The following is a 26,527-nucleotide window of genomic DNA, read 5'->3' as shown; positions in this document are numbered from 1 at the left end:
GGGGGGGAAATGGTTTTTTTTTTTTTAAAAAAAACATCTTTATTCAAAATAAGTAAAGTGTTGAGCTGTTCTCATTTTCTGTGATCAGATCAACCATTTAGTAGCGGTAGCGGCTGGCCATGCAGTGTTTCCTCGGTAATGAGGGAGGAGGCTCGCCAAGCAGCCCTCTGAGCCTTTCCCCGTAGCTTTGTGTGGTCAGATCGGTGGGTTCAAGAGGTCACTAGCAAAGGGGTCAGGTGCATGAATTTTCAGACTCCTCAGGGAACTTGAGAGATGGTAATCATTTCCATAGCTCTTTTTTTTTTTTTTATTTGACACACACACACAGAGAACACAAGTAGGCAGAGAGGCAGGCAGAGGGAGGAGAAGCAGACTCCCCAGCTGAGCAAGGGAGCCCAACACGGGGCTCGATCCCAGGACCCTGGGATCATGACCTGAGCCAAAGGCAGATGCTCAACCGACTGAGCCCCCCAGGCGCCCCTCAGTGTTCTTTATTAATGATAAAATTCACTGTCCAACACAAATAATATGGGCCACGTGCAATTTTAGGTTTTCTGTAGCTGCGTTAGAAAAAGGAACACCCGAAATTAATTTTAATCGTGTTTTTATTTAACTCATTGTAGTCAAAATACAGTCATTTTAACACATAGTCAACGTAAAACATTTCGAATGAGGATGACATTCCTTTTTCATGCTACATCTTTGAAAATCTACTCTCAGTTCAGATTAGCCTCATGTGGGCCGCGGCTGCTGTGTGGCTGAGCCCAGCCCTGTGAAATGTTGATCACACCAGCCCCTGCCTTCTGGAAATTTGAGCCCGTTTACCCATCTGTAACGTCGCCCACATAAATGATGTCTCTCTGGGGCCCGTCCCCTTTCCTCTCCAGGGGTACTTTCATTGAGTTCCGAAATGCGATGTTGAACGTGTCCCCGATCGGGAGAAGCTGCAGCCAAGAAGAACGCGTTGAGTTTCACGAACTCGATAAAGTGAGCCCCTCGAACACAGCCTGGGTCTATGGGGATAAGATAAGATGTGCAGCCTGGTGGCCGGCCGCTGAAGGGTGTTTTCTGAACTGCCATGTGCTAGATAATCGGTATCTTCTTGCTCTTCTCAGAAAGAAAATATCAGACAGAAGTTCGTAGCAGAACTGCAGAAAGAGTTTGCAGGAAAAGGCGTCACATTCTCCATAGGTACCGTGCATTCAGGCGGGTTTCCTTCAGGCTTCGGTAACCACTTGCCAGGGGGTTTGCCGGGGGCTGGTGAGCTCTTGAAGTGGGACTGTGCCCGGTGTGAAGGTGGGCAAGAGGGGTAGAGGGGCAAGCACTCCTGTGTGGTCAGCCCTCATGGAGACTCACCCCAGCTGCCAGGTTTGGTTCTAAAGTCTCTCCCAGCAGGATTCCTCCCCACACCTCTCCTCCTGGCCCAAAATAGCACTCGGCCCAATAGATTCCGGAATCTCATCCTGGGTGAGCAGCAGGGATCCTTAGCAGTCAGTTGGGTTGGTTTTGCAAATCAAGAAACTGAGGCCCTGGAAGGGAAGGGGACTTGGTCTGAGCCAACAGAGGTTGTATCTACAATGGCGGCCTGGCGTGCAAACGGTTCCGGTGTCCAGTGGACTTCCTCCCGCGGCACTGGCGTCTTGGCCTTGGTTTTTGGTAGAATATACTTGTCAGACACCTGAAGCGAACGCTGATGAGTCATTATGTAAAGCCCTCTTGTTTTACCACCTCCACTAAGTGTACAGTTGTAGGCAAACCGGAATCGCAAAGGGATTATGTCTGATAGACAAACGGGTAGATGTTCAAGTGTTCTTGAACTGCAAGGTAAACATCTCTCTGACAGAGCTTTCAAAGGGTTTCATTGCTCCTGAAAGCTGCCTGCAAATCACCTATCACGTGCTTTTCCTTTTCCCTGCAAGATGAGCTGTATGCAGCCTGCTTCTAGGCCTAGTCCCCTGAGAGCCAGAGCGTGTTAAAGCTCAGGGCGGCCCAGCTGAATGAAGCTGTTATCAGCTTTTCCACCAGCGTGCTTCATTTAGACCCATGCGCTTGGCGCAGCACTTGAACACAAATGCATTCCTTGTTTTGAGCTGGTGGTCTGTCTCGCTTTTCGATTTTAGGTGAAATAATGCTGGAAAAAAGCAATGCCTTATTAATTTCTAGAACCGGTCCCTAAAGTAGCATAAGTAGCGAACAAGGATGTTAAAAATCAAAGACCTTGGCCCTCCACTTGCTGACGAGTAGGCCACACGTTCTTTTCAGCAAAGTGCCCTTCACCTCCTCTCCACCTTTAGCTTGTGTGTCTTCCCCCGTCTCGGCAGGAGGCCAGATCAGCATTGATGTCTTTCCTGATGGCTGGGACAAGAGGTATTGCCTGAGACATGTGGAAAATGACGGCTATAAGACCATCTATTTCTTCGGGGACAAAACCATGCCAGTAAGTACGGGAGCATTTTTTTGGAGTTGGACTGTTCAGTTTGGGCTGGAAGAGGGGACACGGACAATGGGCCTTTTCCCCTCCCCCACGCGGTACGCACTGGCCCAGCTCACACTGAGTGGGGGATTCTGCAATTCGGCCTCCCTTCCTTTGCGCTCGCACACCAGACGCCTCAGTGGAGGCAGAAATGGAGCTCTTTGGAGGCTCGCTTCGCGGCCTTCTAGAACATCTGCCCCAGTGCTGCTGTCCGATCCTTTGTGCTCTTCCAAGCTCCTGGCCAGTTTTATGTCATTTTTCCACTGTGTTTTTCCCCCAGGGGCGTTCGTTATGAGTTGGGCACGAGGCGTCCTAAATGGTAGGAAGACAGGAAATCTCACAAGTCTGAAATTCAAGAGACCGTGCCAGGGACTGTTTAGCAGTGGACATCACACACAGACGGTTTGGGGAGCTGTCCCCATCGGAAGTCCCAGGTCCCAGACTGATTCTAAATCAGGGCTGAGAGCAGAGCTGTGTCAGGCCAGCACCCTTAGGAGGACTGCAGAGAGGGATTTCCCCAGAGCAACTGTGGCAGCAGGACGGGGCTCTCTCCTTGGGACATGTGGGCCCCGAGAGGAGGTTTGGCACCAGCCACCCAGTGCCCAGCCCTGGGCCTGTCTCCGGGCCCCTCCTTTAAATTCCTGTTGCCCTGTGGGCCTCTCTGCTTCCCTTTACACACTGCCCAGTAATGGGATACCTTGCCATCAGAGGTCCTGGTTTGGGTTTTGTGGCCATCCTGCACCCAGCAGGTGTGTCCTGGATGCTGCACATTCAGAGTTTTCTTATCCCTCTGGTCTCTGGTCCACTGTAGAGTACTTGCCGCTCTGCTGAGGTTTCTGAGGTGGACCTACCTGTCTTTCAGCAAGGTCTCTGCATATGGTCTTCTAGCATGAAAGGGACTTCTGATCAGTAAAGCCTCGTGTCCGTCTGTCTAAATGATGAAACCAGGACTTGGGCACCTGGGTGGCTCAGTCAGTTAAGCATCTGACTCTTGATTTCAGCTCAGGGCATGATCTCGGGGTCCTGGGGTCAAAGCCCCGCAATGGGCAGTCTGCTTGTCTCCTTCTTCCCCTCCCTTCCCTGTGCTTGCGTTCTTTCTCTCTCTTAAATTAATCTTAAAAAAAAACAAAAACAAACAGGACTCAGAAAGGGTAAGTGACTTGTCCAGGGTCACACAGCTCACACCAGAGCTGGTGGCACCAGAACAGACTACCTTGTCTTTAAGCACATAGGTTTTCCAGTCCAACAAACCATCCCTCCATTGTGGTGAGGAACATTCTCTTCTAGTTCCCAGACCACATGGTGCTGCTTTTCAGGAGGTGTAGCCTTTAGCCTCGTTCTTAGTGACGGAGAGAAGTGGTTTACAACCGTGTCCATTTGGTGAAATTCTTCGGCTGCCGAAATGCTTTGAATGCAGGCTTTGAAACAAGCGTCTGTCAGCCTTGGATGTCTCTTGAGAAAGCAAGCTCATGCACTCACACGTGGGATCTCAGGGATGGCCAGGTGCCTCTGCAGCCCTTCCAGCCCCGTGCCATTCCTGGGGCCGGGAAGAGAGCCGTTGAGACAGGCGAAGCCAGGTTCTTAGTGATGACGCTCTTGCTGTGTGCACATAACCGTCAGAAGCCTCAGCTGGGACTTTGCAGAATGGAATGCGGTTCTTGAGATAAGCAGAGAATGCCTGCTTTGGGGAATTCTCCATCTGGGAATTAGAGCATTTTCTGTACTGTTTAGCTGCTACAGGACCACACATTGATTCTGTTTGTTTGGTTTTTAGTTCTACCTACTTTTTTAAAAGTGGTTACTAGTTACAGAGGTGTTTTTCCCGATTCTTAATGAACATATGTTCATCGTAGAGCATTGGAGAAAGTTTAATAAGTCACGTGGTCACACCTCCCAGCCTTTTCTGTGTGGGTGTATGCAACCCCCAAAGTGGACCCTGCATGCTCATTATTTGATTTTCTGCTTTGTTCTCAGTACGAATTTTATTTCCCCTTGTTAGTGAATATTCTTCGAAAACGAGGTTTTCAGGGGCTGTATGACCCGTTTCCCTAGCAGAGGCCCTGGGACTGTGGTTGTTGACACCGTGGTGACAGTTCTCTGTCCTCTCTGATGCTGTCAGTCAGTGGTTTCCTGGAAATGGGAAGTGATGGTCCAGTCGTCTAAACCTTTAAACAGACACAGAGCCTTCTAAACACTAGCTTTAAACTTCTTGTATTCAGTGATAGATTTTGAAAGCTGTTTTCTTTCTTTGCACCAAGGCAAATATTCTTACTGGTTTCCAGGGAAACAGCACTTGAGCTAAGAACTGTCAGTAAAAAGCCATTTCCCAGGCGTGCCCAGGTGGCCCACTAGGTTAAGCGTCTGACTCTTGATCTCAACTCTGGTCTTGATCTCAGGGTCATGAGTTCGAGCCGCATGTTGTGCTCCATGTTGGGCGTGGAGCCTACTTAATTAAAAAAAAAAAAAAGCCATTTCCCTTCCAGGCACCACAGGCTTAGAGACCTGCCTGGCAGCCTCCTCATCCCTAGCAGCCACATCCATCTGGCGGGATCTGATGTTACACAGAGCCCCTCCCCCCCCTTCCCTGCGTGGAACACCCCCAGAGAGCAGGGTGAAGAAACTAGACATTGGCCCTTGCTTTTCTAAATGCTTGTCGGTACTGGAAAGCCCCACCCCCCCATTCCTGCCCATCAGCCACATTAACCAGGGTCTGTTAAAACCCAGCTCTGAGTGCAGCCTCGAGGCTCCGGGCCCAGCCTGGAGTGCCTTGGTTTGCTGCAGGGAAAGGGATGGCCAGGGAACAGAGAGGCACCCCACCCTGCTTTGCATGGCTTCGGGTGGGGGGGAGACTTAGGCAAGTGACTCCACCGTCACCCCCCCAGCCTTTCCATATTCCCAGGCTAGACAGCTTCCGCTGGTTTAATGCTTCTTGGCTTTAAGGCCGTTGGAACATGAAAACATTCTAACACGTCATGAACATCGACAGCTGATTGACTTTTTGACTCAGCAGATCCTTTTAGGTGATTGATCTCTCTGGGGGGCACCCTGCCCTGCTGCAGGAGGGGACTGACCAAGTACACAGCGGCCCCACAACACGGCAGAATGCCCCATGGCTGTACAAACCGCTGATGCAGACCGATCTCTGGGATGTTTTATCAGGCGAGCCAAGTAAGGTGCAGAACAATAGAAGTAACATGCGCTACTTTTGTCTAAAGAGGGGGAAGTAATGTCTCTTCACGTTGTTTGTGAGTGCATAAAGGGAATGTGAAGGGACACCCAAGAAAGCAGATGACAGACCTCCTGAGGGCTGGGGACAAGGATGGGAGAGACACTTAGCACTCTGTCCTTTTATTAAATTTTCAACTCTGTGAATGTGCTATCTATTGAAAAAGCTTTAAAATATCAAATTAAGAAAACTAAATTCTTGAGCTTCTAAAGCACTTCAGTCTCAGATTCTGAGCTGGGCACTTAGACCTTGGGCAGCCTGGTGGGGAGCATGGGACAGGCAGCAACGGGCTCCCTATGGGGCGGGGCGCAGTGCAGGGTCAGAGACCGGGTGGCATCCAAAAGCCTCTCGTCATTCTCCCACATCGCCTCCAAACTGCTATTAAATCGTGCAACACTTGGTTTTCCACAAACGTTAAAAAGGAAGATCTGTCTGTATTTTTTTCTTTAAAGATTTTATTTATTTATTTGACAGAGACACAGCGAGAGAGGGAACACAAGCAGGGGGAGTGGGAGAGGGAGAAGCAGACTTCCCGCTGAGCAGGGAGCCTGATACAGGGCTCCATCCCAGGATGTCCTCGGATCATGGCCTGAGCCGAAGGCAGACGTTTAACGACTGAACCACCCAGGCATCCCAGGGAAGATCTGTCTTTAAAATAAGCTTCAAAGAGGGCCCTATTGGCCTGGTGGGAAGAGGCAGCTTTGAAACCCAGAAGACCCAAATCTGGCCCCTGCTGCCCACATGGTGACCACACACGTCTCTGCGTCCATGAGCCGCGGTTCCTGTTAGCCCAGTGGGCACGCAGTTACTCTGAAGCGGTGGGAGGAAAGGGAGGTTCTGGAGGGAGGGTGGCTCAGGAAAGGCAGCAGGACTCGCCTCTCCCAGGAGGGGAACCAGCCGGCTACCGAGTCTGCAGCTTTTAATGAAGTTTAAGAAAAGCTCATCCAGTATGAGAGATGGGAGGCCTACAGGGTGGGTGATGCGTGTAAACTGACGAGCCTTGAGTTCCTGCTCAGGCTTTGGACAGAGTTGGCCTTTGGCCATGACCTGGGTGTTCTCGCCATGCCTGGCATCTCCTGCGCTCGCTCTCAGGATTCCTGAGGGCCGATGAGGACACAGAATGTGTCCTGTGCGCAGACCTGCCCTACTACTCGTGTGTTTCAGTGCGAAATCTGAGACCCAGGTCTTAGGGCACTAGTGGCAGGGTTAGGTTAGCACGGAGAGGGGAGTCCCTTGCTCCCAGAGGGGCGTCCCTTGCTCCCAGAGGGGCCCCCAGGAAAATTGCTGCTCCCGGAGATCTGGCTGAAGGAGGTTGGACTGGGTTAGATGTTCTCCACGCAGCTAAGGGGGTGCCGCCGGCTCCCTCGTGGAAGGACGGGAAGCAGAACACCGGCTGGGGGCACCACGGATGCAGGTGTTTGTTGGGGTCCCTGCTGACCCGCCTTCCTTCTGGACTCCAGAATCTGTGCCTGAGATCGGGGGAGGGCTGGCTGGATAAGCCCTGAAGAAGGGGCAGCCCCTGCTCTAGCTCTTCTGTTCAGGAGGACCCCAGCTTCAGGCCCCTAGAGTGTGGCCAGCCCTCAGGGACGCCCCTGGTGCGGTCACTGATATCTGTAAATCAGCATTTCCTGGATGCATGTCCGTGCCCAGGCCCCTCACACAGCGCTCAGCCCTGTTTTTGTGGATGAGGGGATGTGCCGGAGCCAGGAACAGACCCGGAGGGTCACCCCGGGGGCATCAGCAGGACAGCAAGCCAGCTCGTTTTCCACCACACCCCAAGCTGGTTGGTCATCAGATTGTAAGCCACTGGATCCCGTCCTGGAAGTACATTGGAATCACCTAATTGTTTTTAAAACATCATGACCATGGGGCCAGCTTTTTTTTTTTTTCTTCTAAGCATAACAGTTGACTTCTTTCTAGGAAAAATCAGTACAGTTATCTAAGGGCATACATTTTTATCAAATCTATCTGAAAGTTGTGACAGTTCTCATCCCCAGCTAACGATCACACGTTGAGAAACAGCTACATACCAGTCACGTAGCACACACTCACATCCGTTTGGCTTCCCACACAGCGGCCCGCGGGCTGGGGACACTGGCCCTGGAAGTGCTGGTAAAGCTCCCGCAGTGACTGTCACCTCAGCCCAGCGAGCATGGCTGCCCCAGGGCTTTGAGGCCAGAGCCCTTGTCCCTTTGGCCTTTGTACCCTGATACCTAGAAATTTGATCAGTCCCGTTACATTGCCAAGAGATGAATGTCCATGTGCGGCAGGAGTGGACTCCCAGCTGGAGGGGGTCTGCCTGAGCCCCAGATGGGTGGTCATAGCAGAAACCCTCTCGAGGTCCGGCGGCCTGCCCCGAAGGGCCCACCGGCCAGGGAACTTGATCCATGTTCTCTTCCTCAGCTCCACCGTCAGGATCTTCAGGCTTCACCAGACGCCGCCCATCAGCTCAGCAACAGCATGTGTGGCAACACAGCCTGGTGGCAGGGAGACTGGACCCCACTCAGCACTGCCTTCTGGTTTTTTGTTGCACCCTCAGACTTGGGCCTTGTAGGGATTTAAATATTAATGGGCTGTTTGCACTGAGCTGCAGGCCTCTCCTCTGGGCCCTCAGGTAACACGATCTGGCATCCAGACCTTCGGCTTTGTTCCCTTTGTCTTAATCTAGTGTGACCCGTGGTCCCTGTGCAAATCCAGTGTTTGGAATTTTCGGTTCTCTGAAGCCTAATTCTAGGGGAGGGCACTCACACTAGCTTGCTTTGCGCTTCTGCTTCTCCCGACCTCCCTCTGACTCGGCATGCGAGCCCTGTACGGCCCCAGGGAGCCACAGGGGAGGCCAGGTCCCCTGGCAGGAGAGGAGGTTAAAGTCTGAGGGTGGTGGTGGTGGTGGTGGTGGTGGTGCCGAGATGCACCTGCCGACTTTGCTGAGCCCAGACAGAGCCCAGAGAGCTGAACCCACACGAACCAGCTCTCCCAGGAGGGACAGGCTGGGCAGCTGCTTTGGACTCGTTTCCTGGGGAAGGGCGTTTGCCCTCCTACCCTGGCTGGCTGTGCAGCCTCCTAACTGCGGTGCTTCTGCTCGTCGTCCTCCAGAAGGTGAATCTGATCGTGTCCCCAGGTGGCAGCTCTCTGGGTGGCTTCACATGAGATCCCAAGTCCTTACCTCCCTGGCCTGGCGGGCCGCTGAGCCGCCTTCCCGGACATGGCTGGTCCCCTCACTTGCTCTGCTCACAGGTGCCTCCCTTGCCACCCCGGGTTCTCTTCCCCACGGAGTTGTTCGCCTCCATCTCCTGCCCTCTCCCCACCCCCAACTCAAGCTGTGAAGGTGGCCCCTACCTTGGTTTGGTTTGCCCAGCAGGTAGTAGGTACTCCCCGGGCTGGTTGGGTTCATGTGTGAATACAGACACCTCCCTCCTGAGTGAGTGAGTGACAGGGAGTGAATGTGTCTCTGGTAGATATTGGGTTTTTGTGGATAATGCACGAATCTGTTTTTTCTATGTTAGGTTCTCTGCAGTGGTTTTTACCTCCCGTGCTATTCGCAAGAGGAATCTGACTTTAATTCTAAGAACTGCATGAACTGGTTTCCCGTTTACTTGCTTAGGTAGCACATGGTGGGCGTAAGGCTCAGCACTGCCCCAGAGCCCCTTGACAGCACAGAAATCTGTGAGGCCAGGGCAGGACCCCAGCAGCTCCCCCAGTCAGTGCTGGGAAGGGACCTTCCCTGACGTGGCTCCAAGTTCGTGACCCCCTAACCTGACTCCTACACCTGGCGCACTTTGGGCCCCGGCAGCGGCCCCTCCTAAAGTTCGGGGAGAGGTTATTCTCACAAAAATGAGGGCAGTAGGAATTACCGTGTCTATCAGTTTCTTTTTTTTTTATTTTAAAGATTTTATTTATTTGACAGAGACACAGCGAGAGAGGGAACACAAGCAGGGGGAGTGGGAGAGGGAGAAGCGGGCTCCTCGCGGAGCAAGGGAGCCCAATGCGGGGCTCGATCCCAGGACCCCGGGATCATGACCTGAGCCGAAGGCAGACGCTTAACGACTGAGCCACCCAGGCGCCCCTGTCTATCAGTTCTTTAAAGGGACGTCAGATTTTTCCTGTAGAATCTTTACGAGAAAAATCCATTTTTTCCTCTGCAGTTATTTTTTAAAGATTTTATTTATTTATTCATGAGAGACAGAGAGAGAGAGAGAGAGGCAGAGGGAGAAGCAGGCTCCCAAGGAGCAGGGAGCCCGATGTGGGACTTGATCCCAGGACCCTGGGATCATGACCTGAGCCGAAGGCAGACGCTTAACCATCTGAGCCACCCAGGCGCCCCCTCTGCAGTTATTTTTATCATATTATAAACTAATTTGAGTTTTCCAAGGAAAACCTAGGGAATTGCCTGAGAAGCAAAGCAGGGGCTTTGCTGTAGCTCGGGTGTGGGCACGGCAGGAAGCCTGCTTCATTCACCCGAGACCAGGGGCGGGGTGGGGGCGCCGCACGGACTGGAGGACCCACAACCACAGGACCCCCGTGATGTGCTGGGGCCCCCCAGATACACGGCCCGGCAGAAGCAGTCTTGCCCTCCACTCTTGGAAGTGGCCCAGGGGAAGTGCCGTGTGCACACGCGTGGAGCCCCATGAGCTGAGGGGCGAGTGCTGACCTGGTGACCCCACAGGGCTGCGGCGGGGTGCAGCGTTACCCCTCCTCCGCGGTGCAGGCCGGGTCCACCCCCGGGCTGCCCGGCTCACACGCCAAACCCAGGGGCTATTTGAATGTAAACGAATCAAAATCAAACAAACTCCGTTCCTCTGTGGCCCTGGCCACATGCCACCAAGTGCTCAGTAGTCACCAGCGGCTGCTGTCAGCTCGGAGGCCAGCCTGTCCGCGTCACCGCAAGGTCCAACGGCAGCGCCGTGGTAGGCTGTCAGCCCTGCCACACTGCCTGTGACAACAGCTTGGGCACCGTTAAAACACGGTGGCAGAGAATGCCATCACCTGCCACACTTGCTTTATGGAAAAATAAGCCTCAGACAGATCTTCACAAGAGCGTCATGATTTCTTTCATAGGCATAATTACACGTTCCAAGCTAAATTGCAGTTCGAGAGAAGGTGATAAAGCCTTTCTCGGTAATGCCTGTGCTCGGGTTGCTCCTCTCCCGGGGGCTCAGGTGACTGAAGCTGGCCTCCCTGCCGGTAAAATCACCAGTTCCTCAGCTCCCCCGCTGCCTGCGCCCAGGAGAAGCGAGGCGCCCACATCTCCTTCATGTCTTTGCAGGGCGGGAATGACCACGAGATCTTCGCCGACTCGAGGACCGTGGGCTACACGGTGACGGCCCCCGAGGACACCCGCAGGATCTGTGAAGAGCTGTTCTCTTAACGGCCCCTTTCCCGAGGGAGGGCAGGGCGTCCCACTGACAGGCTGCAAGGGTCACTGGTGGCCACACTCAGGATCCCTCCCTCCCTCACACGCCCACGACTCCCAGCCCACACCAGGCTCCCCACACTGTCCTGTGGTCCCGACGACGACGTGGCCTCCACCCCCAGTGCCAGAAGCAGCCAGACTTGTCAAGAATGGCCTGAAGGAATACCTCCAACCCGATTTCATCCCCCACCCCCGAGTCTCAGACCCTCCGTACGTGCAATCAAAGTACACACGGTTTTGAGGGGAACCTTCCCCATCATTCTAGAATGATACAGAACGAATGTGCCTGGACCCTCACTCCTCATGGGTTTTGTGAAAAATGTAACCAGTATCAATGTTTAGACCCCCTGTGTCAGTACCGACAGGGGCATCCAGTGATGAGAAAGGATAAGATGTTTCCAGCCACCCCTCCCCAGGACAGAAGTTCAACAGTGTCTCCGAAGGGGAAGCTCCTGCCTGAGTGTCAGCCCGGGGGGGGGGGACTCTGAAAGCGAGGGCCTGTGGCCTCTGAGCAGTACTGAGCTCAGCAGCGCGTGGGACGCTGATTGCAGCAAGGCCCGCAGACGGGTGGCCGCCAAGTGACCACTGACCCCAACAAGTTTGCACCTTAGCTGACCTGCAGCGCAGCAGGCGAGCTCCGAATTCACTACACTTGGAGAGCCCACTGCATCTCCGCCTGTCAGGATGGGAGCAAGTGGGCCCCAACTGCCCTGACCCGGATGCTGGCGCTGGCTGGCTCCCCGAGGGCCTCACTCCCCTCCACTTTCTCAGGGATCACATGAGAGCCTGGATTGTTAACAGAAGAGGAGTGGCACGGCTGCTCTGCAGATCTTTTCGTGAAGCTGCAGGTCTGCCCTGGCCTCACCCAGACCTGCACCTAAGGGGTGGGAGCCGTCGAGTGGTCGGGCCTGCGACCCCCACTCGTGCTTCGAGTTCTGCGAGGTCCTTGTGCCACTGGAAGGCAGCTCCAGGGCCCCGTGGGAGAGCGCTATCCAAGGAAACGGTTCACAGGTCACTTTTCAGAATCTGGACTCGTCAGGACCCACAGACCCTCAATCCACTCCAGTCCACAGCATGGCCTCTGCTCCAGGCTGGCTGACCTGAACGGCGGTCTGCACCCCCGCTGCCCCACCCCTGCCCGTCCAGGTGCTTTCATCTCAGCGTCCGCTGGGTCCTTCCAAGCCTCCCGGGCCCCCCCAGACTGGTCTTAACTTGGGGTCCGGTTGGGGGCAGTCTGCGTGACCACACCCGGGGCTGACGTTGCTCCGTGGTTCCCAGGACACAGCCACCCAGCGGTACCTTTCCTTGTTGGATTTTGCAAATGATACTGTAATGACCTTTCACAATGAAAAGCAGCAAATTAAAGTTGATTTTATTGTCTCCCATTTCTCATTCTGAGGCCTTTCTCCTTCTTTGATGGTTATGTGAATGGTGAAGTGAATGACCAGCCATGCTATCTTCTCAGATTCTGGAAGATCTGCAGATCTGAAGGCCACTGCTTCGGACACTGGTGTTCCCGGGGTTTCTGCAGCGCCAGGGTTTTGTGCTTCCCGGCTGGCACAGATCCATCCTCGCCTTCCTGCCTACTGGGTAAGGATCCACAAGTTTCCTTGTTACAGCAAAGCAAGTCTTACTCAACTTGCTTACTCAACCTTGCCCTAACCTTTAGAAGTGGAGACAGCGCTGCCTGGGCTGCCCTGGGCAGGCTGTGGGGCTGGGCCCCGCCCCTCCTGGGGTTCCCCTCCGGACACTCAGCGGCAGACCCCCTGGGCCCCTTTCCCCACCCCCAGGGCCTGCCTCTGTGCTGCCAGGACCTCCTCCCGCCTGCCCCGCCTTCCACAGGCACCTACTCTCTCTCTCCTGTCTTTGGGTCTTCCAGGACCCCCGGGGCTCCCCCAGCCAGGTGTGGCAGCCTCACCCGCGCCAGCTCTGCTCCTGACCAGTGGCGTGACTCAGGACGGGTTCATCACAGCCTGCTTGCTCCTCTGTCGGGTGGGGTGCGGCCCCTACCACACAGGAGACCTAAACGAGCTACCTCCAGCCAGGCTATTACTAACTGCACGAACCCCCGGGAAGCCTCTTACATAAGGCAGGCACCGCCAGCCCTGCTGTCCCGGCGCAGCTAAGTCAGCCCCCAGCTTTCCGGAGCTGGCAGCGCGATGCCAGCACGAGAAACCTCAACACCGTAGCTGTGTTGAGCAAGGGGGAAGCAGAGGTTGGCCCTGGAGCCAGCGGCCCCGTGGAGGGCACAGCGGGGGCTCCTGAGGGAGAGGCCCCCAGGAAGGCCCCCCTGTACTTCAGTGAGGCGCCTGCACTCCATCCCGAGGGAGGGGACGGGACAGAATCTGCGGGACACTTGGCAAGGTCTCAGCCAGTGGGCGGGGGGAGCGCCCCGATCGGGAAGATTTGGCAGATTTGTCAAGGTGGAAGTGGCCTTGAATCACTTCCTCCCCAAGGGCTGCTTCCTCTTCCCCCACTGCTCCTTGATCTTGGCCCCATCAGGCCACTTGGGCTCTATCCCACGGCCACCCCACCCTTCTCTCAGAGCTGGATTCTCTTACCACCTGCAGGTTCTCCCACCTGCACAGTACTCGCTGAGTGCAGCACTTGGACAGATCTCCTTGTTTGGGACAAAACGCCTACTTTGGCTTCTCCCTAAACAGGTCCCTCAGCCTGGTTGTAAGTGTTCCGAATACACTTTGAAAATCAGTATTGCAGTAAAAATACTCATCTCTGCACCAGCAAAAATGATCTACCCTCCCTCGGGAGACCCTGGCTGGGCAAGACCTTCCCAGCCTGACCCATAAGTCTGACCCAGAGCATCCCTGCCTGTCAGCCCAGCCTCCCCGCTGCACCCCTGGACACCCAGGCCCTGGGCCTTCACACCTCCCACCACCAAACTTCCCTCAGTCGGGCCTGCCCCTGCTCTTGCCGCTCACGCTCACACAGTAAAAGTTCAAGTGCATCCACGTGGCAAGTGGCATTTTGTTGTCCCGAAGCCTGACTCTACTGCTAAGCTGCCCAACACTGGAGGATGATTAAGGGAAAAGGGATGATCCCATTCTCTTATTCACCGCCCCAAAAAACCAGCCTGTGAAGCAGAATGACACGGAGCATGACTGTGTCCGCCCCGTTTGGGGGAGACGCCCTTACCTGCTGGCTCACAGGAGAAGCACCCGGCCTCCACCTTCACAAACAACACAGAGCCTTGCACAAAACACACTTTATTGAGAGAGAGGTGGTTGGTGGGAGGAAAGATGTGGATGGAATCCCTGATGCTATTCCCAGCTCCGTCACCAGCATCAAACGTCCTCCCAAAAGGAGCTCTGGAAGCGTGGCCTGTAGCTGACAAAGGCCTCCAAGGACCCAGCAGGAGGCAGGGGGTGCAGGAATCCTTCGCGCGGCCCCACAGGCCAGGAAAAAATAGACCAAATGCTTGCTTCACTGTGCTGTCTGCCGGCACGCGTGCACACGCGCACGCACACACACACACACGAGTCAACACACTTATTTGTGTATTTTAAAACTCACTAGTCAGCAAAATAGTTCTAGCTTCCAACCCCTTTCAAAGGAAGCCCTCCCCAGACCGAAAGACAAACAGGTCCACAGACTGAGACACCTGATGAGGGCCTTCCTGCTCCCAGCATCCCTCCAGCCCGGCACCCGTCGGCTGCCCTCCCTCCTCTGCAACGCCCCCGTCTGCCCCAAAGCTTTCAAGGGTTCACCTCCCTGCACTGACACATGGTTTCCTGACTACACATAAGCCCCATATTTCAAAACATTATTACCCAGCTATTTCTAATTTTAAATCACAACGAAAGCCAAACCAAACCACACCACCGCAAAGAAACTCCTAAGGATGTGTTTACGGCAAATATCTACAAATGTTTGAAATGTCAGCAGCGAAGTGCGCACAGGGCTGGCTCTGGCTGAGAGCCTTCGTTATTAAAAAAGGAAAGAAAAAAATCCTAATCTTAACACCGGTTTACAAGAAAACCCCATCACCAAAGGTGCATTTTTCCTTTAACTTTTGATTTGACCAGGCCTGCCCAGAAGCAAGCTACCAACTCTCTTCTGGAGGGATCTGGACAAAGGTCTGATTTTAAACAAAGACCCTCCCTTCTCCCACCCCCACCCCCCACCTAAAGGACCAGGGATATGAAACGCCTTCTATGTGATAATCATTCACCTTGAGGGTGGAAGGAGACCGGGCTCCTAGGAGAGTATAGAGCTGAGCCCGGCATAGCTGGGGAGGCGGGCGGGGGGCAGGGGAGACACTCAGGGCTCCCGGAGAAACTCTTTTCCCCAGATGCCCAGTAGTGACACCTCCCACTTGCAAGGCACCAGAGCCCACCCAGCTCTCCCTGCTCCCTGGCCGCCCCATGAAGCCAGTTCCCTTAGAACCAACCACAAGGAAGGGTCTGGGCCTGGAGCCACGGACACAGGAGGGGGGCCACATGGGTAAGAATGCATCGTGGGAAACGTGCAGGAACCCGGTCAACCGCAGCGTGGACTGGGCCTAGGGACTCTTAAGTCTCCAGTCCAGGGGCACAAAGGACACTATGGGTTGGGGAAGCGCTGCCTGACCCACCCCCGGAAGGAGGTTGGACCCTTCACTCAACCACCAGTGGGCGCCCCTCCTTTTTCCATGCTTTTAATGCTTTTCAGATGGTGAGAGGCTATTGCAATGGTCAGAAGCCCTGCTGGTGGCCAAGAGCACCCCCGTGCCTGCCCCCCACACCCCTTCCTCCAGGAGATACTCGAAAGGGACCAGGCCCCCCCCTTTGAAGCCCCGTCTCAAGCAGCAGACCGGCGTCTCCAGTTTGGTCCTGCCTCCCCCCCCCCCAGAGTCTCCCGCAAGCCCAGGAGAAAGGGGTGCTTCTGGCCTCTCCTAGGAGCTGACGACGTGACCAGACCAGGTCTCGTGCTTGGTGCCTGGGGCCAGATGGGTGATGACCACCTCCACAGCCTGCAGCTTCTCGTTCTTGGGGGGGATGGAGCACATCTTATAGGTGACCTCATCGCCTTCCACGGGGACGTACTCCCCTTCCACGCTGCAGAGGTGGGGAGACAGCACTCAGTGCCCAGCACTCAGAAAGGACCGCAGCCCCTGCTGGTCAGAGGGCCACCCCTTTCACAGGAACTGCCCCTCCGGCCCTGCCACCAGAGGGAGCCACCCCATTTCAGTGGCACCATGTCACCCCTCGCCTCCCCTGACACGGAGGCCAAGACCAGGCTCAGCCTGTGCAGGGGCCCATGCTGTCCATTAAACATGGGCCTGTGGACAGAAGGGCAGGGAGAGCCGGTCTGAGCCTGAGACAGAAAGACTAGGCCGGCCTGTCACTGTCAAGCATGGCGCACCGAGTTTCCTGAGCTCCTGCAGCACACCAGGTCCCAGGGGCCCCCCACACCCAGCTGCGTGCATCTCTGCCCTCCAACTCCCCAGACACTCAGTGAGGTTACAGGGAAGTCTCTTCTGTGCTTAAAGCTAGTTCCAGAAAGCGTCCTCTCCCTGTGACCACCCCCAGGAAGACTCCCTCACGTTCCACGGGGCACAAGCCACCATCTTGATGCCCCCCTTGAGGATACCTCCAAGAGGAACATCCCCCTCAGCTCTTGGAACTGGTTTGTCTTGACTGAAGAATCCCCTAGCAAATGGTGCCTCCCTCTTGGATCTGGCCACCGGGAAGCTCAGGAATATACCTACAGTCCACTTCTGGCGTGGAAGTGGCCATCCCCATCTCTCCACCTCTCTGATTCACTCCCCACCCCCGTGTTTTCCTTAGTAACTTATCTTTCCCGGTGCACTGTGAATATCCTTGTAAGCCACTACAAAGCCCTTCTGGACAGAGGCAAGATGAAAATACGTGTACACATCCACGTGTGTGTGCATACACACATCAGATGCATTGCCTCAGCACCTTTCTGGTGTGTGCACTGTAGTGGGGCCCGTGTAAGGCCTGGCGTGGAAGAACGTTGGGAGGAAGGCCTCAAGAAGGGATCATTCGCCCATCCCGACAGACATTTGCGACAGCACCCTACCTATTTGCAAAAACATGGTTTTTCTCTATTGCCTGGTCTGCTGTGTGGGGTAGAACTCAGCCTGCCACAGACTGAAATAAAGATCGGGGGGTGCAGAGGCCAAAGAACGGAGCAGGGGTAAGGGGGTGCCAGATGAGATCCCCACATATCTGAAGGCGGGAGAGAAGCACAAACTCTGGCTGTCTTCCAGCCCTGAGGCCTCGGATGTGTGGGCCACGCCCTGGGCCTCCCGAGGGTTTCCACACAAGAAGGAAGGACGTCAGTGAGCAAATGGCACAGGAGAGGGTCCAGCTCCAGACTTCCTTCCTGGACCACAGGAGTCACGCAGCCCCCAGCCTCACCAAGCGGCCTCCCCCGAGCTAAGCAGGAGACCAGACCCCGGGTCCAACGCAGCTCCCACAGCTCCTGGGGGCGCCCCCCCTCCCCATCCACCAGATACACACGGGCACTCAGACCCATCCCAGGGGTTCTCAACACGCCTGCATGCTCTCTCTCTCTCGCTCTCTCCCGCGCGTGCACACACATGCACATACACGCACGCAGACTGTCATCACCTGCGGCCTCCCACACACACCACCGCCAAGTACAGTCTCACCACCCCACCCCCAGACACAGTCACACACAGGTCACAGGCAGAGTCTCACACCCTCACACACAGCGCCCACTGAAGTCACACCCTCCCCCTGCCTTCTTGGGGCCTAGGCAGCACCTGCCGCAGCCCCAAACCACCCAAACCAGCCCTGACTCACTCGGAAATGTGCAGGAAGATGTCAGGGCCGCCATCGGCCGGGGTAATGAAGCCATGGCCCTTGGATCGACAGAAACATTTGCAGACTCCTTTGTAGACGGGACCTTGAGAAGCCCGCACCGTCCTGACAGAGATTAAGAAGGTATGAGGAGGCCCCCACCAGCCCTCCAAAACAGCCATCCACTCCCCTGGGGCACACCCAGCTCATCCCAGAACCCCCCACCCAAAAGCTGTGCCCCAGGCAGTGGCCAGGGCCACGAAGTCCAGCTGTGCAGGTTGTGCACTGCACAACTCTGGGAGCCATTCACACAGACCTCAATAAAAGTGACTCTCTGGTGACCCTGGCAAATTTTCTCAGGCCTCAGTTTCTCCATCTGGAAGGGGATTAGACTAAAAGCTCTCTGAGCATCCCTCCGAGGACTAATTATTAATAACTGCAGCAGCCTCTACCCCTTGGGCCTGAGATCTGGATCTGCCAGGCACCATGCAGGTCCTTTGCAGTTCTGTGGCCAACCTGCTACTGTCCCCATTTTGCCATTGAGGAAGTCGAGGTCTCGCAAAGGAAGAGGCTGGTGTGTGGTTAACACCCAATGATTTAAGACCCCAGTGATTTCCCATTTGTTATGACCCCCAGCCTGGGGCAGGCTCAAGGGGCCTGGGGCAGTGCCCCACAGAGTTTATAGGGTGCCTTCCCAGTCTCTCACCATTGGCCCTCACCCCAACCCGTCTCCCCCCTTTGACAGACAAGGACACTGAGCCACAGAGGTGGCCGGACACAATGACTCTGGCTTCTGGGCAGGAGACCTATCTCAGGAAGCTTCCCCAGGCTAACCCAAGACTCACGCTGAGAAGGTCCTTGTCCGGCGGGTGGGCAGTGGGCTGGGGACCACGTTGCCCCGAAGAGGGGACGGTGACCGATCTCGGGCCCGCTGGGTGTCCAGCAGCCCCACCGACGTCTGGTGGGTTGGGGGCTGTGGTGGCGGAGGAGGCTCAGATGACATGGCTAACCTGGGGAGAGACAGAGGGCTCTCAGGGGCTAATGCCTTGCAAGGAGGGGCCCCCCAGATGGAGCCCCCAGCCCCGTGAGAGTCTGAGAGTCCCAGTGCTCTCGGCTGGGGAATGCAGGCGCAAGGCTCACTCAGCGTAGAGGGCCCCTTGGCCAGAAGCATGCCCGGCTTGCCCCAGCTGGGTCAGGCGCCTCCTGGGCTCCTGCAGCAGCCGTGGGCCTCCCTCTGGCATCATCCTGCCGGGAAATGCCTGCTTGTCCCAAGACAAGGATGCCATCAGTCCCCTCTACGTCCCCAGCGCACAGCACAGATCTCGGGCCACTGAGTCAATACTCGTGAAAGGGAGGGAGAGAAGGAGCAGGAGGGAGGGAGGCAGGGCAGGGGGGCCTTCCCGCCAGCCACCTAGATCACACTCCAGCTACTCAACAAACTTGACCCGCTAAGTGCCAGGCACCGTGGGGAAGGCGGAGAGGCCAAAGAGAGAACAGCACACGGTGTTCCTCCCAAGAAACTCTGGACACACAAACCAGAGAGGTGCAGACGCCAGGTTTGGATCCCCGGGGGCTTTCACCAGCCTGCACCTGGGACAGTGAGCCCAAGGGACCCAACGTCGTAGGCCACTGCAGAGGCCCTTACATATCCAGGCACTCCATGTGCACTCTGCCTGGGTCACTGGCCGCGAGGAATGCCAATTCCCCCAATTCCCCCCGGTCACCCTTAACATGCATCAGGGGCGGGGTCAGCCCTGGCTGGGGGCGCTGGGCGGAGCGGACTCCATAGCTGCTGCCCTGCTCTGGCACTTGTGCCAAGAGCAGGACGTGGCCACCGCCCTGAACACGTGACCACCAAGGTACCCGCTCCGACTCGGCCTTGCTTGGCTCAAGCCCAACAGGAAAGAGCAAAGCTCAGGAGCCAGAGGGCTTTGGGTAAGTCCTTCCCCCTCTCTGGGACCAATTGCCCCGTCTGCAACATGGGGCAGCTGAGTGGGCGTTCCTGGACACCTGCTCGGGCTGGTGATGGCACGGGAGGTGAAGCAGAGCCAGGCCCTGCGGCCAGGGCAGTGGAGGAGCCCGAACTCACACTTGGCCGAGGCACGCAGAGTGGGGGGGGGGGGCTGCGGCAGCCCCAACGGCTTATGGGGCTCACACAGGGTTTTCACATTTAAAACGGGGGCTGTCTTACACATAGCTCTCTCAAACAGGGGCTTCCAACTACTCTTGGAAAAAAACTCAAAGCTCTGATCACTCTGAACCCCCGTATGCCACCCTGCTTCCCTCACTGATGGGGACCCTGTGGCCCGGGGCCCTGGGCTTTCAACCTACATCACCCAGGAGTGCGCCCTCTGCCTGCAACCCAAGCCACCCAGGACCTAGGCCTGGTTGCTCCCCCGAAAGGACCAAAACTCTCCCCGTCCCCTTCCCCCACATTCTACCCACAGCCCCCCACACTCCCCTGTCTGGCCTTAGATCTGTCCTGCTAGGAAGAGAGAGGGCCGGCTAGCCTTCTCGGGGAAGTGACATAGTACCTCCTGACCCTTCTTTCAGCTGTAACCGTGGCCAGGGAGGACCGGGGAGCCCCCACCTCAGAAAGGCCCTGGCTGCTGGGCTGGGGGTCAGGGCTCCAGCATGACCCACAGCACAGGTCATAGAGTCCCAGAATGTTCCGGTGCTTGGGGTTCTGGGAAGGGGGCTGGCCCAGAGAAAGGAGCACCCTGCCCAGGCCTGCCGGGGCCGGAAAGGGGGGGGGGGGCCACCCCTGCCCCCCCGCCATCCACAGTCTCCTTGTCCTCCTCTGGAGTCGGGCACATCTGACCTCACACCACTGCCATGAAGTTGAAATCATATAATACACGCTAAGCACTCAGCATCTACCTGCACAAGTGAGGAATAACTGTCAGCTATGATTGTTGTAACTGTCACCATAAGGTCATTCCACAAACAGGTGACTGGTGCCAGGCCCTGGTCATGGCACTAGAGACACAGGGCCTAAATTTGGAGGCAGAGAATAAATAGGTAAGTAAGTATATAAATAAGATCATCACAGATTCCCAAAAGGGCTGGTAAGAAATACACAAAAGGAGATAAAAAGTAAGGGGTGAGGATGCTTTTCTAATGAGGGTACACCGGGGCCCTGAACAGTTAAGAGTCAACCTTGTGAAAAACAGAGAGGCTCTTCCAGGTAGGGGAAACAGCCTATGCAAAGGCCCTGAGGGTTGGCAAGGGCCCAGGTGTGGCTGAAGGCCAGCAAGGGGGCAGTGTGGCGGGCACCAGGGATGGGGAGACAAGGAGCCACTGACGAATTATGGGGCATCATCAACATATGTCTCTTCCTTTCTTCACACCCATCTGTCCGTCTGTCTGTCCCATGCCTTCTACCATGCCTACCTCCCCCTGAATTCATGAAACAGGCCCAAATTGGAGGCCCCCTTCTCTCCACCCCAGCAACCCTGATTCCCCAAATACACCCAACCCTCAGAGATGCCAATGGGAGCCCATGGCCTTGGGGGTGAGCAATCTGAGGGCAGCACAGGATCCCTCCGGGTCCCTAGGGCCCAGCACTGGGACTGGTGGGGAGCAGGGTTCCCTTCTTAACCAGCATTAGAACCAGGAGCGTCGGCTGGCGGCCACAGGGAACTCGGTGTGCCCTCGCTAGCACAGTCCAGCAGGGGGTGGCGACAGCCAGGCTCGCCCGGCAGTGTTAGAAACTGGGGCCCAGAGGGCACCACTGGCTGGAGTGGGGGGCACGGGGAGACCCCAGAGCCTTCACCACTGCTCTGCCCGCCTCTCTCAGCCCATCTGAGCTGACAGAGCAGCTGGGGCAGCTGGAGCAGGCCTGGCCACGGGCCAGCCCACCCCCAGGGCCGGGCACAGAAAGAGGAGTGAATAGCCTCTGTGTGGGGGAGGCCGGGGTCAGGGTCCAGCTGCAAGGAAAACAGCTGGGGGAGGGGGCAGCCAGTCACCCAGGAGCCAACCCTGCAGCTGCTGCTGACCCCCACTCTGGCACAGATGGGGAGAGGGGTACAGAGGGCCAGCCACACGCCCCAGCAGAGTCCGGGGCTCGGGCGGAGGCGGGACCCACCCTCTGTGACCAGCCCCCTCCACCACCAGCCCACAAGCCCCTCAACTCCCCACAACTCCCCACGGCCGGGAGCAGTTTGCAAGCAGGTGCTTGAAGCCCAGACCTGGGATGGGCCTCTGACGGGGCAGCAAAGTGGCCCAAATGTCCCCAGCCAGGGCGTGTCACAGGGTGCTGTGTGCAAGTGCTTGTGTACATGCCTGTGCACACGTATACGTGTGTCCGTATACGTGCGTGGGCTTGTCACTGCCTGTGTGTGCACACCAGGGGACCAGGTGGGGCCGCGTCTGTCCCCCAAGCGCACTGGGGGCTTGCACTGGCACCCGAGGCCCTTGATGAAGGCTACATCCTTTCCAACAGTTACCGGGCCACCCACTATGCACAGGAAATGGACACAGGGCCGCAAATTCCTGTCCTCAGGAGCATAGGCTCGGGGACTGGAGACCCACCACCACCGGGACAGGAACGTGTCCTGCAGCTAGGCACTTCACCCATCTCCACTTGTTCATCCCCATTTAGCTGATGGGAAAACTGAGGCACTAAGTGTCAAGTAGCTTGCCTTGGGCCCCTCAGCTAGGAAGTAAACTGGGGAAATGTTCTGGAGAAAAAGCAAGCAGGGCAGGGGAGGGGCGCAGGGGTGAGGGGATGCATTTTCAAAGCAGGTGGTCTGAGGAAGTGGGTGAGCAGGGGGCCGTGCGCCCCTCCCACCCCAGGTTCTCAACAGTGCCCAGAGCCAGGGGAGGGGGACCCAAGGTCTAGAGGTAAGGGAGCCAGGAAGTCACTCCCACCCTGGCTGCCCGCAGGGAGGGGTGTGTCAGCAGAGCCTTCATCCCCGGAAAGGGTGGAGAAGGGGGCCTCAACCCAAAATAGCCTGGGAATTTTCCACATGCCCTGCGTGTCCTCCTATTAGGTTCTCAGAGTCCAGCCAGGCACCAGGCTCTGGCCTTCCCAACCCCTCCCCCCTCAGCCCACCCACCTATCTGGGGACTCCAGACAACCCTGCAGACCTCCTGTGAACCCCCACCTCCTGCCCTCCTGCCCTGAGAAGCCAACCACTGTATCAAGGATGAATCCAGTCTTAAGCCAAAGAGCCAGGTGCTTACTACAAGGGAGGGGAGCTTTGGCAGTGTTTTCTCAGTCATTTACACTTTAGTGAGAGGGAGTTTGCAGTTTATTTCCCAAGACTCCATTGTTGGTAGCTTTCACACCTCTCCCTGAGGGCGGGAAGATGCGGGGCGAAGGGGGGGCTAGGGGAACAAGAACTGGGTTCGATCACGTTGGGTGCTTCTTTCTCAGTGTGGTTCTTGGCAAAGCCAGGCCACTCCAAGCCTAGGCTGAAAACTGGGGGTCTTGAGCCTTGCGTGGGTTTCTGGCTGGGGGAAGCCAGAGCTGGGCATCGTGCATGGGCACTTCCCAGCTGCAGGGCCAGACCGCTGCGGGCATGTGGGGATGGCTCCGAACCAGCCCACACAAGAGGAGGGGGGCCGGGCACTAGAGAACTAGCCACGGTCGGGGAAAGGGGACAGAGTGAGGCTGTGCCTTGATTCGCCCGATGCCCACTGCCCACCACCCACCGACTTCCGTGTCAGGCTCGCCACTGGGCATTCACCTCCACGAACCAGATTCATCCCCACGGTGGCACAGCCGGGGAGGTGCTTTTCTCATCCTCATTTTACAGGTGGGAAACTAAGGCCCAGAGGGTCGCACACTTTAGGGTCTCCGCGAGTCTGTGGGGTGGTGATAAAACGCAGACTCTGATTCTGAAGGGTGGGAAGGGGATTTGGCGGGTCTAAGGTGCTCCCGGGGAGGGAGGTGCTGCGGGGGCGTGGAACAGAGCAGCACCAGAGTGCCGCGGCTTGACGACCTGCCCACCTTCACAGCCAGTGGGTTGGCAGGTGTCAAGCCCGTGTGAGAGGTTGGAAGGGAAACCGGGGGGGGGACTCTGGGTGAGTCACAGTTACTCTAGGGCGCCCAGGTTCCTCCTCTGTAAACTGAGGCTGAGACTCGGTGACCCCCTCCCCACCTCCAGGCCAGCTGGGCCCCCACCTGGCAGAACGGAGGGCTGGCGGTGGAGGGGTGATCCACCGGACAGAGGGGTCCCAGGAAGCGAGAGAGGCCCCAGGAGGAGACCCTAAGTGGGCCTCGGCCACCTCCCACTCCATTGTTCGGGACAGAGCGGAGGGCCGCGGGGAGGGAGAGGATAGAGGGGAGGCCGGGGAGGGGCGGAGGCCAGGGGAGGGGCGCGCAGTGGAGCTGGGGGCGGCGGGCTGCAGCGGGCCAGCCACCGCCGGAAGCCAGCAGGGCCGGCCGCAGAAACACAAACAAGGCGGGAGGGTGCCACCCGCGGCCAGACCCCCGGCCGGGAAGTGCCCTCCCGCCGCCCCTCGGCGCCCCAGAGTGCTGGGAAGAGGCCAGAAACCCGAGGACCGGCGGCCCGGGAACCCGATGCGGCGCCTCCAGCGTGGCCGCCTGAACCCCGCCCCGGAGCACCCCGACGGCCTCACCGGGACCAGCCGCGCCCGGCGGAGAAGGTCCACCAGCGCCGCCCCCCCCCCCCCGGGCCCCCCCCCCCCCCCCCCCCCGCCCCAGCTCGTAATCAGAAGCCGACTCTGCACTCCATCACCCCCGGGGTCAGGCATTCCCATATTGCATCCTTGCCTCCAGCACCCCCTCCCCTCTCCGCGAGGGGCTTGGGGGAGCTGACCGGAGTTTTAGGCCTGACTGTGCTCTCCACTCCCCCTGTGACCCCTGGCAAGCGTCCTCACCGCTCCACGCCTGTTTCCTCATTTGTCAAACGGGACAGTAATGCAGCATCCCAGGCCCCCGGACGCGGTGCAGACGGTGCCAGCTACAATGGGCTCAGCCAACAATACTTGAGCCGCTAATGGTGGAACTGTCAGGCATGGGGCGATCTAGAATAATCCCTCCCATTGCTGTCCCTGCTGATGAGACACAAACCAAAAGCCCTGACTTGGCCACCCCGCGGGACAAAGAAAAGACGTTCCCCTCCCAGGGGAACCCACTCTCCACGTCCACCCAGGGCCCCAGGGCCCCGCTGGGTCTGGCTCAGCTCCACGCCATAGGGCCCTGTTCCTGTCCTGGAGGTGCTCCCGCGCCACCTGGGGGTGTGGGGGCGGGAGGACCGGCAGCCCAGCACTGAGAACCCGCCGTCACCAAGTCCCCCCGGGGAGCAGGAGCGCAAAAGTAGCTGGAGAGGGCCCTGGCCGAAGAGGGGAAGCTGCCTTGAGTCTTAAAAGGGTCACTTCTGGGGGGGGGGCGGTCATTCCTGGCAGAGGGACCTGCAGCGCCAAAGGCGTGGGGAGTGGGGGGTGGGAGGCGGCCGCGGAGGCTGGAGAAGGTCGCTTTGGAAGGTAACAGAAAGCCCTGTGGACAAGTTTGGGACTTAGACAATAGGGACATCAGCGGACGATTTTAAGGCGGGGGTTGATTTGAACCGGTTGTTTTTACAAGTTCCTTCTGGCTTCGAAGAGGCGAGAGGATTGGAGGGGCCAGACTGGAGGCGGAGACAGAAATATCAAAGAAGCAAGTAGAATATCTGACAGTACCTAATGCTTCTCCCGGGACTGGGTTAGCCTCCTCCTTTTATTCTCTCACACCCCGTTATGAGAGAAGTTATATCACTAGTCTACAAACTGGGGAAACTGAGGTGGGAGGCCTCCTCTTACGCAGTGAAGACACCTCCACCAACGGGAACGGAGGCCCTGCCTGGAACCGGCTGATCCCCGCTCCCCCCACCCATACACACATCCACTCCAACCCCAGATAAGATGTGGGGGCCGGGGGCTTTCTTTTTAAAAAATCAAAAAACAACGCTGCATTTCCGGCCTGCAAACGGGCTGCCGGCGGGGCCCTCGGGGAGGGAGTCGGCGGGCGCGGGTGAAGTTTTTCTGCTCCGCCCAGAGGCCCCCCATCCGGGCGCAAACACCCGGCGAGCGCCCGGCGGCTCCTCCTCCCCCAGATGCGGCCAATCGTGCGGCGCCAGGACGGCTCCCTCCGCCCCAACCTCCCCAGCAACCGGGGTCCCACCGCTCGCGCCGCCCCACCGGGCTGGGGGGTCGGCGCCCCCACCCCGCGCGGCGCCCCCCGCTCCGTCCCTCGAGTCCCCCACTCGCGGTCCAGCCCACGGGTGAAAGCGAGGGGAGGCTGTTCCTGCACGCCGCAAGCGCTGCCCGACGTCCGCCCCAAATCCCTCCCGCTGCTGCCACACCCGCCCCCTTCCCGGGGATGAGTAACCTGCTCTCCCCAAACAGGCCGCGGCGGCCCGGGCATTTCCTCGGGGCCTAGAGACCCAGCCCGGAGGCCCCTGCCGGCGGCCAGGAAGACCCTCCAAGAGGGGGCTGGATGCGGGCGGCGGCCGCCAGGAGGCCGAGGTCCGGTCCGAGCTCCCGCCGCCCCGGAGAGGACACCCCGCCACACCCCTCGGGGGGACCCGGAGAAGCTCCCTACCTGCGATGCGCTCCGTTCCGCCAGCTGCTCGGCTGCAACTGCGAGCGCCCGGGAGCTGGGGAGGGGGCGTGGCCCGCGG

The 26,527-nt window shown here is 57.5% G+C and overlaps 2 protein-coding genes across 4 annotated transcripts in view; one reads left to right on the top strand and one right to left on the bottom strand.

Moving 5' to 3' along the window:
• PMM2 (phosphomannomutase 2) overlaps positions 1–12,494 on the top strand; it is a 22,575-nt gene extending 10,081 nt beyond the window's left edge. The window contains exons 5-8 of the mRNA XM_025860216.2: positions 888–987; positions 1,116–1,191; positions 2,322–2,437; positions 10,963–12,494. Of these exons, the coding sequence (XP_025716001.1) occupies positions 888–987; positions 1,116–1,191; positions 2,322–2,437; positions 10,963–11,064 (394 nt within the window). The 3' untranslated portion in view covers positions 11,065–12,494. The remainder of the gene's footprint in view (positions 1–887; positions 988–1,115; positions 1,192–2,321; positions 2,438–10,962) is intronic.
• CARHSP1 (calcium regulated heat stable protein 1) lies at positions 12,456–26,527 on the bottom strand. 3 transcript variants are annotated; one of them, XM_073899537.1, is made up of 4 exons: positions 20,432–20,558; positions 18,743–18,907; positions 17,901–18,023; positions 12,456–12,695 (listed from the first exon to the last, which is right to left on the bottom strand). In XM_073899537.1, the coding sequence occupies exons 2-4, from the start codon at positions 18,898–18,900 to the stop codon at positions 12,563–12,565; spliced, it is 414 nt and encodes a 137-aa protein (XP_073755638.1). In that variant the 5' UTR covers positions 18,901–18,907; positions 20,432–20,558; the 3' UTR covers positions 12,456–12,562. The 3 variants fall into 3 exon arrangements, with proteins under 3 accessions (XP_073755638.1, XP_025716002.1, XP_025716003.1); XM_025860217.2 differs by lacking the exons at positions 12,456–12,695; positions 20,432–20,558 and adding exons at positions 14,320–16,163; positions 26,449–26,527; XM_025860218.2 differs by lacking the exon at positions 12,456–12,695 and adding an exon at positions 14,320–16,163 and having other exon boundaries at positions 20,432–20,556.

This window comes from Callorhinus ursinus, unplaced genomic scaffold (assembly GCF_003265705.2).
Source record: "Callorhinus ursinus isolate GAN/ISIS: 27379988/994484 unplaced genomic scaffold, GSC_fseal_2.0 scaffold13, whole genome shotgun sequence".
In the NCBI taxonomy this organism is placed as follows: domain Eukaryota; kingdom Metazoa; phylum Chordata; class Mammalia; order Carnivora; family Otariidae; genus Callorhinus; species Callorhinus ursinus.
Note: the sequence above shows the minus strand (reverse complement) of the source record. Positions and strands in the feature narration are given on the sequence as shown.

Excerpts from the sequence above, each read along its gene's own strand:
- CARHSP1 (XM_025860217.2), bottom strand. The coding sequence starts at position 18,900 with ATGTCATCTGAGCCTCCTCCGCCACCACAGCCCCCAACCCACCAGACG. Across the intron at positions 18,024-18,742 it reads CGGACAAGGACCTTCTCAGC|GACGGTGCGGGCTTCTCAAG; the intron begins GTGAGTCTTGGG and ends AATCTCTGTCAG. Across the intron at positions 16,164-17,900 it reads ATCTTCCTGCACATTTCCGA|CGTGGAAGGGGAGTACGTCC; the intron begins GTGAGTCAGGGC and ends CCACCTCTGCAG.